General features: G+C 39.4%; 2 protein-coding genes across 5 annotated transcripts in view; one reads left to right on the top strand and one right to left on the bottom strand.

Moving 5' to 3' along the window:
• The window catches only part of WWC2 (WW and C2 domain containing 2), a 203976-nt gene that overhangs the window by 74418 nt on the left and 116847 nt on the right, over positions 1 to 12711 (bottom strand). The window lies entirely within an intron of this gene.
• Positions 9307 to 9989, top strand: LOC103679718 (serine/threonine-protein phosphatase 4 catalytic subunit-like; the record flags this gene model as incomplete). The annotated part of the gene is given in 2 exon segments (XM_040643166.1): positions 9307 to 9824; positions 9826 to 9989. Coding segments are annotated over 2 exon segments (636 nt in total), but the record flags the coding sequence as incomplete, so codon positions are not given.

Here is a 12711-nt window from a genome sequence, read left to right as displayed (position 1 = left end):
ATATATACACATACACACACACACACACATATTTTTTTCCTGCTGCCAAATACATTCTTGGTGATGACAATGCTAAAATGTGATAGGTCAAAAAACCAGCAGAGGCCTGCTTTAGTCACAAACTAAAGGTCTTCACACGGGTGTCAGAAATTTACTTCTATATTATAGCCATAAGTTGGAAGCACATTCTGTTATACAGTATTTCAACATGCTTTTGAACTTTTATTTCCTATTTAGTCTATCCCTTCCACAAATATTTACTGACTTTCCACCACGCGTCTGTCAGTTCCTGGGTCTGAAGTGTGAGTAAAGCAGACAAGATCTTTGGCCTCATGGATCCTACAGAACAATGGGGGAGCCAGATGTTGAGCAAATAATCATCCAACGAAATAAATCTTACCAATTACCATGGGGGATATAAAGGAAAGGTTCGGGACACTTTAGGATAAAAAAGGGGACGGGACCTGATTTAGTGTGAGGAGCTGGATAAAGCGTGTCTGTGGAAATGATGCTTAAGCAGAGCGGGTCAGTGGGGCTTCATTTGGTAAAGGGGGTCCTCAAAAGGCAGAGCCTGTGGACAAAGCCTAAACCACGGGAGGAGGAAACTCGTCAAATCTCTGGGATTTGGGGGTGCGTGGTGGCTCAGTTGGTTGAGCATCTGCCTTCGGCTCAGGTCATGATCTCGGGGTCCTGGGATGGAGTCCAGTGTGGGGCTCCCTCCTCAGCGGGGAGTCTGCTTTTCCCTCTCCCTCTGCCCCCTACTCGTACTCTCTCTCTCTTTCAAATAGATAAACAAAATCCTAAAAAAAAAAAAAAAATCTCTAGGCTTTGGAGCATGCTGCCATTTGCTGGATTTACAGAGGTGGCGTGCAGCAGGAGATGAGACTGGAAAAAGGCCTTATATAGAGTTTTGAAGCCATGAGGAAGATTTCTAAATCTTATCTTAAGAACAAGGACAACTGGGGAGGAATTTTAAGGCATGATCTGCTTTATGATTTTTAAAAACCACTGTGATGACTCTGTTGATTGGACCAGAGGGGCCAAAAGGGGCCATTCCACCTGCACTGTGGGCTGGCCTACAGGCAATGGATGGAGAGTGGAGCCCAGAGGAAGAATATATTTGGGAGGCAGAATCAACAGGATTTGGTGAGGGCTCAAGGCACAGGGTGAGGGAGAAGATGTGTCAAAGATCACTGCCAGGATTTTGCCAGGTGGGGGCCAGGTGGGGCCGGAAAGGTGCCTCCCTGGAGAGTGGGACCAGATTTGGGGGTAAGATCGAGGGTGTTCTTTGTGACATTTAACTTTCTGATGCTTAGGAAACTTCAAAGGCCATTGGAATATGGAGGCTTGACGTTCAGAAGTGTCTGGACCAGAGATACGAAAATGAGAGTCACTGACGTAAAGATAATATTTTAAATGCATGAGAATAAATGAGATCACCTAGAGAGAGTGTATACTGAAAACAGAAGAGAGTCCAGGAACATGCCTCGGGCACCTTCATCATTCAGAAGTCTACCAGAGGAAGGGACAAAACACACTGCAAAGCAGCGGCAAGAGAAGTCGGAGGGAAAACAGGGCATCTTGGAAAATGACAGAAAAAAAGTCGAGAGGGCGAGTAGGCACTATGTAGAATACAGTGACAAGGACAAGAGCTGTGGAATGCTCATGCTCGCATACCTAAGCACAGTACTTTGGGTAGTATAGCTATTCAATCACTTATCTGTTGATAAATTATCTGTTGAGCTTATCTCAATGTTTAACAGTTTGTGTCCTAAGGCACTTATATTTGATGAGGGAAAAGAAAACACAAATACTGATGTTGCAAGGCCCTGTCTGTAACTACAAAGACAGGTATAAACGATGCTACTGGAATCTAAAGGGGGACAGGAGCGCTTCTGGCTGGCCTCACGGAGGAGGAGCTATGTGAGCTGGACTGTGAAAGTGCTTTAATATTCACGAAGAGCAGTGAGCTCCTTCACAGTGGATCATAAAGACATTTCAGTGGTAGCATTCGATTATTATCATGTCAAAGGAGCCATCAGTAATCAATAGCTCATTCCACACATACTTCTGCTGACAGCACCTCTAAAGAGCTGTTTACCAAAGACTGTTAACATTTTTATTTTAAAACAACAACCACCACAGTTAATCCAAAAATCAATAGCAACTCAAACAGCTGGCCTGAAGACTGTCTTTACCTCTGAAAACACAGTTGATAGAAACAATGGCGATACTGAACCCACTTAGAACCACCAAATTAATACAATTAGCATATCTCACTGACATAAAATAGCATTCTACTTAAAAATCATTTGGACTATGATGACACATGGATTTAGATTTTTTTCAAAAATTATCATTTAAAATCTAAAATTAACTTTCGAACTTTCAGTCTCTTGTCTGTTGAAGTGATGGGAGTGAGATTTTATTGTGCATTGAGTGACAATGATGAAGGAGGCTAACCTGCGCTGGCTTTCATTCCACATTATTTATTTAACCTAGCACTGGCCGTAAGCTACTGTTCCCATCTTGGGGAGTCTTCCTAGTGGATTACCTGAATGATCCTTAGCTCCAACTATCAATGTTGCACTTTACATTGCTAACCATGAAAAAGTCTGATTTCTAATAGAATGACGAGTGAAAACAGGTATTATTTCCAATCAAACATCATTTCTGATCATATTCGGCTTCAAGAATATGGTCTGAACTAGTTCCACAACCTTTCTTCCCGGAGAACCACGTGACATCGTTACCTAGTAGAGGATCACTGTTTCTACTCTTCCATTCTCCACCCCAGCCTCAGATGTAGCACACAGAACATAAAAACCAACATCCTTAGATCACAGCTAAAGGATTATGCTAACGCGGACTTGCAAATTTCGCACAATGTAGACTCGACCAGGAAGCAATAATGACAGCGAAAATTCACAAGGACTTTATGTATTCCTGGCATTGTGCTAAATATAAATGCCTTATTTTCAATCCTCGCAACTACCCTATAGATAGTTTTCATTCTTATTTTATAGGTGAGGCATCTCAACCCGAAAAAGAATAAGAAAGTAATGTGCTGAAGCTTACACTGCTACCAAGCAGTGGGGAACAATCCAGAAACCAGGAGAAGCTTTTTAAAACTATAATGATAAAAGTTTTAGTTATTAATGGCATGATAGTACAAACACGTGAGATCAGAGACAAACCAGAATTTTGGAAAATGACCCAAATAAAATCTATGGCCCTTATTTACCTTAGAAACTTCATTATTCTTCTAGCCCACCCAAAGTGAACACATGAATAGCCCCACAAGCCCTAGAGTCTATGCTTTTTGTCTCTTACATACTCAACTTTCCGCCAGAGCCAACCATCTAATTCTATAGACTTACATCTAAGGAATCAAATCTCACAACCCAGAGTATCAAATTGGAGGCAAGAGACCCATGGCTTTTGCACATTTCCCACTTTCTGTACTGACTACACCAAAGCAACTGACATTTTAAATTGATTTTAAAGTTATTTCTGAAAACCAGGAAGATGTTGTGATTAAATGTGATGAGTATGACTGGAAATCACGGAGCTTCTTCCCGTTTCCAACAATCCTATCGTAATGCTTCATTTTAAAAGAAGGAGAAAGAAGACGACAATAAAAGAAAAGTAAATTCCAGAAATCTGTAGACCGTGGAAGGATCACAAGACAGGCAGGTTTCAGAAGCTTGCCCTAAAAGTGAACTGTGCAACAGTAAAGCTATAATGAGCAAAATGGCATTTTACTAATGACTACCTTCCCTTTTCACCATTTTCTCTACTGTCTTCCCCAGAGCTCCTTCAGCAAGCCAATGAAGGGCAACTGTCAGCTTGCTTCTTCTAGGAATCTTTCCTTTCACCACCACTTCCACCTCCCTGAAAATCCTTCACCACCCTGCCTCATCTCAAAAGTCACCTTTAAAGAAATTGAGAAATCAGCTCCAGATAGATAAGGGATCAATAACAAAACATTTTTTTTTTGACTTTACTAAAGAATAGAGGAAAACAGAACCCCACATGCTGTTGGAACCATTTGTGATGACTAATAAATGGATTCTGTCATCAGAAACAAGATGACTGAATACAATGTATATATATATTTTTAAAACTCAAACTTTAACAACAATAAGAAGAAAATTAAGCAAAAGCCACCGGAAAAAAATTATAAGAAATATTCATGAAATATACTAGCTGAAGATACACATAATAAAAATACAGAAGGTCAATGCTAGATCCCCACAAGTAATTAAAAAATAAGCCAATAAGTTGCCATATGACCCAGCAATTCCACTTACCCAAGAAAAATGAAAACATATGTCCACATAATCACTTGTGCAGGAATGTTCATATTATTCACAGTAGCCAAGAAGCAGAAGTAATCCAAATAAACACCAAACACTAATGAGTGAAGAGATGAACTGTGGTATGTCTGTACAATGTAACATCATTCCACAGTAAAAAGGAAGTCCTGATACCTGCTACCATATGGATGAACCTTGAAAACACTGTGCTAAGTGTAAGAAGCCAATCACAAAGACCACATATTATAGGATTCCATTTATACAAAATGTCCACAATGGTCAAATCTAGAGACTGAAAATAAATTAGTTTTTGCTTGGGGCTTGTGGGCTGAGAGACGTGTGGGGAATGGGTAGGAACTGCTAATGAGTACAGAGTTTCTTTTGGGGGAGACAAAAATATTCTAAAATTAGATCGTGATCACGAGTATACAACTATGAGTACACTGAAACCCAGTGATTGTACATTTTAAATATAGGTAAATTGTATGGTATAGGAATTATTTCTCAATAAAGCTGTTAAATAAAAAGAAATAAATAAACCAGCAAATGGAAATAGAAAAGGTAGACCATCACATATGTACATGCATACACAGAGAAAAGAAATCACCTCCTAACAAAGATAACACTGAAAACCCTGGTACCATTATATATCGATTAAACTAGCAGAAAATAAATACAAATCATTAGAACTTGGTCAAGTGGCTGCCTCTTTCAGATTAACATCCCCAGTCTTTCCCGTGGTCTACAAGGCTCGCATGTTCCGTCTTCACGCCATTGCCTGGATCAATACTCTCACCTCTTCTCCCACCAGTGAAGATCCCAGACCTTCTCTGACATCAGGATCTTCACATCGACCCACCTAACTTAACTTCTTCACCACCTCTGCCAGCTGTTCCTTTTCAAGACTTTCCTTGAACAACGCCAGGGTTAGGGGAACCGAACCCCTGCACAGTCGAAAGTCAGCATTTAACTTCTGACTCCCCCCCAAATAGCCTACTGTTGACTGGAGGCCTTCCAAATACCGTGAACAGTCAATCAGCAGCTGTTCTGTATAGGTATTCTACAGCTGTGTTTTTACAGTAAAGTAAGCTAGAGAAAAGAAACTGTTACTTAGAAAATCATAAGGTAGAGAAAATACATTTACGGTACTGTACTATATTTATCAAAAACACCCCCCAAAACAACCAATGTATACGTGAACCTGGGTAGTTCAAGCCCGTGGTGCTCAAGGGTCAACTGTAAATGGAGGCATACAATCAGTAGACTTTCAAGGCTAGCTTCTTTTCCTTACCATATTGCTCTTAAAATTGATCCATTTCGTGAGTATCAGTAGCTTGTTTTCATGGATAAACCACAATTTATTGATCCATGCATTCACAGATAGACATTTAGGTGATTTCCAGGCTTGGGCTAGTAAGCATAAGGATCCTGTGAGTATCTCCACTCAAGTCTTTTTTTTTCCCCAAAGATTTTATTTATTTGAGAGAAAAAGAGAAAGAGCACAAGCAGGGGGAGTGGCAGAGGGAGAAAGAGACTCCCCACTGAGCCGGGAGCCAGATGTGGGGCTTGATCCCAGGATCCCAGGATCATGACTCGAGCTGAAGGCAGATACCCAACTGACTGAGCCACCCAGGCTCCCCCTACACTCAAGTCTTTATGTGGGGGTATATATATATGCTTTCATTTCTTTGGGTACATACCTACAAGTAGGACTGCTGGGTAGCAGTTTAAGTGTATGTTTAACTTGATAAGAAACCACTAAGCGGTTTTCCAAAGTGGTTGTACTACTTGGCATTCTGCAGGAATGTGTGAGGGTTCCATCTTCCAATGACCCCACCCCCCCCAGCACTGTTTTAGCAGCATCTCATAAATTTTTACCTATTTCCATTTTCATTTAGTTCAAAATGTTAAAAAATATTATCTGCTTACTTCTCTGACCAATGAATTATTAGGAAATAGACTAATAACTTCCAAGTATTTGGAAGTTTTTCCAGATAGGTCTGTTTTTGAGGTTTTGTTAAATTCCACTATAATCACGCTCCATTTGATTTCAGTCCCCTTAAAGGTACTGAGACTTCTGTTCATTGCTTCGAGTAAGTTCTCCTTGGGGAAACATGCCTACATTTGGAAATAATATTATTTTGCTGTTTTTAGATGGTGTGTTCTACAAATGTTCATTAGATCAGGTTCGTTGATGATATTGTTCAAAACTTCAACAACTGTGCTGATTTTCTGTCTGAATATTCCATTAATTATTGAGAGGACTCGTGATCTATCCAACTCTGTGACTCTGTCATTGTCCTTTCAGTTTTATTGGTCTCTCTTCAGGTATGAGGAGCTCTGGTTCTGTGTGTATACACCATCAGGGTTATGTGCATACATCTTTATGTTCTGTGATGAACTGACTTATTCGTTAGTATAAAACCCCTGGTAAAAATATCCTTGTTCTAAAGTTCACTTTGATATTACTACGGCAACTGCAACTTTCTTTGCATTTGTATTTTCATGGTAGACCTTCTGGATCTTCACATTTCAAATAGCTCTGTGGCAGCCATCATAAAGTTGGGTCTTAGTTCAACCATTCTGATAATTTCTGCCTTTTAACTGGAGCATGTACACGATTTATATTTGGTGTAATTATTGGTATAGTTGGGTTTAAATTTACTGTCTTTATATTTGTCTTCCTCACATATATTCGTTTTCTGTCTCCCTCTCGTCCTGCCTCCTTTTGGATTAGCTACATTTTTTATGATTCCATTTTATCTCCATTATTTAGTAATACCTCTAATATCTCTATATTTTCTCAGCGGTTTCTCAGGGCAGAGATCAGTAAATGACAGCTTGTGGGTCAAAGACACCTTGCGGCCAAATTTTTTATGGCTCATGAGTTAAGAGTGGTTTTCATGTTTTTAATAATTTTCAAAAAAACTGAAAAGAAAAATCTATGGCACAGACTGTTTTCCACAGTGGTTGCACCATTTTCCATCCCCACCAGCAATGCATAAGAGTTCCAATTTCTCCATAACCTCACCAATACTTGTTATTTTCCCCTTTAAAAACAAAAACAAAAACTTCCTAATGGGTATGAGGTGATATCTCATTGTGGCTTTGATTTGCATTTCCCTAATGACTAGTGATGTCTGTCATCTCTTCATAAGCTTATGGGACATGTGCATATCTTCTTTGGAGAAATGTCTGTTAAAGTGCCTTGCGCATTTTTGAAGTGGGTTGTTTTTTGCCTTCAATTTTGAAAGATATTTTCACTAGGTATAGCCATCTAGGTTGACATTTTTTTGTTCGGTACTCTTAAGATCTCAGTCCACTGCCTTGTAGATTGCAGTTTCTGATGAGAAGTCTGTTGTAACAATCTTTGTTCCACTGTATGTAATTGTCTAATTTCTATGGCTGCTTTAAGATTTTTTTTTTAATCACTGATTTTCAGCAATTTAATTATGATATGCCTTGGTGTGATCTCTGCTTTTAGTCTGCTCTGGAGTGTCCTGTCCTCCTGCACCTATGGATTTAGAGTTTTAATTTCTTCAAATACTTTTTGTGATGTCTTCCTCCTTGCTCTTTTGTGGGGACTCTACCATATATATTAGATCATTTAATACTTTGCTAGAGGACACTGATGCACTATTAAATTTTTCTCGGGCTTTCTTCATCTGTGTAATTCATTTTGGACAGTTTCTATTCCTATGTCTTCAAATTCACTGATCTTCTTATTCAGCATATAGGTTGTTCTCAACCAGTGTATTTTAAATTTCTGATATTATATATTTAATCTGTAAAACTTCCATTTTGATCTTTTTTATATCTTTCTCTCCTCATCATGTTTGTCTGCTAATTAAATAATAGCTGTCACTTCTTGTTTTTGTTACCAGTCGTATTTTCTTGCTTCTTTGAATGCTTGGCAATTTTTAACAGCTTTATTGATGTATAGCTGGTATATAATAAAATGAGTATGCTTTAACTATACAATTTGATAAGTGCTGACATATGTATATACCCACAAAACCACCAACATAATCAAGATAAAGAATATACCCATCATTCCCCTGAAAGCTTCCTCATGCCCGTTGGAGATCCCTTCCTTCTGCCTCTCCTCCCTACTCTCTTTCCTGAACACGCATGGAAATTTTTTACTAGATGTTGGCCATTGTGAATTTTACATCGTTGGTGCTGAATTTTGATGCATTCTTTTAAAGAGTGCTGGACCTTCCTCTAGCCCACAGTTAAATTGTTTTAAATAAATGTGATCCATTCAAGCTTTGTTCATAATTTTGCTTACAGCAGTTCCAGAGCAGCCTTTAGCCTTAGACTAACATGGTCCCACTACTGAGGTCTCTCTACTGCCCCATAACTTATGAGGTCTCTCCATTCTGGCTCGTAGATGGAAATGATTCCTAGTCCTATGAGCTCTGAGAATTGTTTATCCTACTGCTTTCTTTCCTCTTCCTTGTCATATTTTATACCATGTTTACTCAGCCAAAAATTTGAGGAGATTGCATTAGTAATCTCCAGAGCTTTCTCTTGTTCCCTCTCTTTCTGTAGCTCCCTCCTCTCCAGGATTCCCACAAATTACAGACACTTCCACTTCACTGAACTTTATTCTTCTGACTCTTCAGTTCAGGCACACAAGTAGACTATGTTCGAGTCCTTCTCCCTGCACTGGAGATGGTGTGATCTCGCAGCTTAACTCCTCTGCTTCCCTTTGGTAAGAGATTACAGTGTTCAACTGCCTGTTACCCAATGTCTGAAAGCAGTTGTTTTATAGATTTTGTCCTATTCTTTAATTGTCTGCTGTTGGAAGACAATTCCTATAGCAGATAACCCTTCCTGGACTGCAACAAGCCATTTCAAGCTTTTAAAAAGATATTTGTGTGATTCCGATAGCCTGCATTTTAGGCAAAATCTCTCCTTGTTGGACCTATTTCAACAGTCTGCCTATTTTTTTCTCTAAAGGCACAACATCTAAATCTGGGATCCAACTGGGGACTTCGTCGATGGCAGTTTCTACAGCGCCGAAACGTTCCTCCTGCTGCTGGCACTTAAGGTTCGCTATCCAGACTGCATCACCCTGATCTGGAGCAACCATGAAAGCCGCCGGATCACCCAGGTCTATGGCTTCTACGACGAGTGTCTGAGTAAATATGGCTCAGTAACCATGTGGCGCTACTGCACTGAGATCTTTGATTACCTCAGCCTGTCGGCCATCATTGATGGCAAGATCTTCTGCATGCATGGGGGTCTCTCCCCATCTATCTACACCTTGCATCAGATCCGGACGATTGATGGAAAGCAAGAGGTGCCCCATGATGGGCCCATGTGTGACGTGCTCTGGTCTTACCATGAAGACACAACAGGCTGGGGCGTGAGCCCCCATGAAGCTGGCTACCTGTTCAGCAGTGACACAGTGGCCCAGTTCAATGCGGCCAACGACAGTGATATGATCTGCCGTGCCCACCAACTGGTGATGGAACGTTACCAGTGGCACTTCAATGAGACTGCTCACTGTGTGGTCGGCACCCAACTATTGCTACCGCTGTGGGAATATGGCAACCATCTTGGAGCTGGATGAGCATCTCCAGAAAGATTTCATCATCTTCGAGGCTGCTCCCTAAGAGACCCAGGGCATCCCCTCTAAGAAGCCGATTACTTCCTGTGATCCCTCCAGCTCCTGCCCCATCCGGGCTTTCTGGCCCTTGGACCACTGTGACTCTGCCCTCTCCTCCAGACGGTGGCTGGGCATCGGGGGACTGTCTCAGCTCTGCTCTCCCCTCCAGAGAGGGCACTACAAGGGTAAGGACTTTCTCTGGAGAGGCTCAGAGCCTCAGCTCCATACTCCTCTCCTTTCTCCCTACTTGTACCATAGAGTTTCCAATAATTTTTTGGATTTCTTTTTTCCTTTTTTTTTTTTTTGTTTGTTTTTAGATAAAAAATTTTGAGAGGAAAAAAAGAAAAATCCCAATAAAAGGAGAAAAATGGGGGGAAAAAACGGATATGCCATTCCAGATCTTGAAGGAGCTCTCTCAGATTCTGGTTCTCTGACAAAGTAGAAGCTGATAGTACTGTGTTTACCACCCTCAACTCTAGAAATGAATGTGCACACGAAAATGCTGAAGATTACAAAATACATACAATATAGCTATTTTTTTTCACTACTTCATTGTTATGGCCTCACAAGACCGATTCTTTCAAAATTTAATGCGAACACTATAAGTCAATGAATTTGTTGTGTATGTATCAAGGAAAAGTATCAGAATATAAGTATTGGTTTGAATGTACTCATTATAATATCTTTATCACATATAGTTCCACAAAGCTTAATTCCCATGGCCTTTCAAAAATGAGAGAAAGAGTTTTTTACACTTTACAGAATCATTTAAAATTGATCATTTGAGGGACGCCTGGGTGGCTCAGTTGGTTAAGTATCTGCCTTCAGCTCAGGTCATGATCCCAGGGTCCTGGGACTGAGTCCTGCATTGGGCTCCTTGCTCAGCGGGAAGCCTGCTTCTCCCTCTGCCTCTGCCGGCTGCTCCCCCTAATTGTGCTCTCTCTGTCTCTTTCTCTCTGACAAATAAATAAAATCTTTAAAAAATAAAATAAAATTGATCATTTGTGAATTCCTATTTTCCTGTCTGCTTTAGACTGTATATTTTCCCAAAAGAAGTTAATTGCATTTAATTTTATAAATTGCCATCAGCATTATGGATATAAGGACATTTATGAATGAAGATGGAGAAGACTGAAAATCATGGCCAGAGAAACTGATATGGTAATTTATCTAGGCAAGGAGAAACTAAACATCTCCTCCCCGACAACACAGTGTCAATGAAGGATTTCTTTTCAAGTACATATTATTTAGCTTGCAGGATGGTCCCCTTCGAAATTAGAAAAGGAGACCAAAATCATTAGAGAGAAAGAAAGAAAGAAAATATTATGAAATCAAAATAAATGTGATTAAGTGTTACAGAGTCACTTTACTCGGGGTCTGAATATGGTTTTTAAAAAAAGCACTTCTGTACCATGAATTTTAATTATTTCAAGTTACTAGCACATCATAATGGAGACAACCCTAGTTCTTGCACTAAATAGAGTCCTTCTCTCCTTTTCTCTTTCAGTCTTGCTCTCTCTCTCTCTTTTTAAGCGAGTATGAATCAAGTCAAACCATTCTTCATTTCACTCAAGATTCAGGAAGACCGGTGTACTACTTCATAACCCAATACCAACTACAATAGAAATTCATTTCTGAACATCCTAAAGGAATAAGAGCTTATCTAATACACAGTTTGGTGCTGCGGGTTAGTACTGCTCTATCTCCTTCGGCATGCCGAAATCAGGTAAGTCACAGATGGACGAACTTAGGACATATGCTAAGTTTCAAATGTAGTGTGAGTATAAGGACACCTCTCATGTCAAGTCAAGAGACAAGCCTTCATGGCAGCCATTTACATTCTCAGAAGGCACAGTTCTTTTCATTTGAAGCACACTGCTAGGATTTTTGTGTTAGTTACATCATTGGTTAAAGTGTCATAATTTGATGTGCACATAAGTTAACTCTATTCACTGTGACAAACTAAACCATAATTGAACCGCCATTCCTTTAAATCTATGCACAGGACTGCAAATAGGTGAGATTACAGTTGACTTTTCCAAGTCTCTCACCATTGCTAAAAATAATTCAAAGTAAATTCATATTAACAATGTGTGAGTAAATATATTTGAGAACAAAGATAGTACATTGTTATTAATAGCAGTGCTCACCAACCAGCCATGTACTTGGAGTAGAGTACAAATAATTTAACCAAAGGGGCCTTATTATTTTTCTTTTTCTTTTTTTTTTTTTTTACAAAATTAAAAGTTGGATCACAGCATAGGTTATGGTGCTCAATAAATTTCTCAAATGCATTTGTATTTCTAAGGATTTTCTTTTATACTTTCAACATTTTATTTCACTTTTGTAAACAATAGTAATAATTTAAAATTCACCAACTATTTTCTCCACCAAATCTCACCTGTATGTAATTTGGAGTGTAAATTTTTTTTTAAATTTTTATGTTTAAATTTTATTTTATAATTATTATTACGTTGAGTTCCACGTAGTTAACATACAGTGTTGTATTACTTCCAGGTGTACATATAGTGATCCAACAGTTCCATATACTACTCAGCGCTCATCAAGATAGGTGGATTCTTAATCCCCGTTCACCTATTTCACCCCTCCCCACAATGACCTCCCCTCCAGTAACCTTCAGTTTGTTCTCTGTAGTTAAGACTCAGTTTTATTGTCTCCTTTTTTTCTTTGTTTCTTTCTTAAATTCCACCTATAAGTGAAATATGGTATTTGTCTTTGTCTGAATGGCTCATTTTGCTTAGCATAATGCCTTCT

Source organism: Ursus maritimus, unplaced genomic scaffold, assembly GCF_017311325.1.
Source record: "Ursus maritimus isolate PB19 unplaced genomic scaffold, ASM1731132v1 scaffold_28, whole genome shotgun sequence".
NCBI classification, from domain to species: domain Eukaryota; kingdom Metazoa; phylum Chordata; class Mammalia; order Carnivora; family Ursidae; genus Ursus; species Ursus maritimus.
This window is presented reverse-complemented; position numbering and strand designations above follow the sequence as displayed.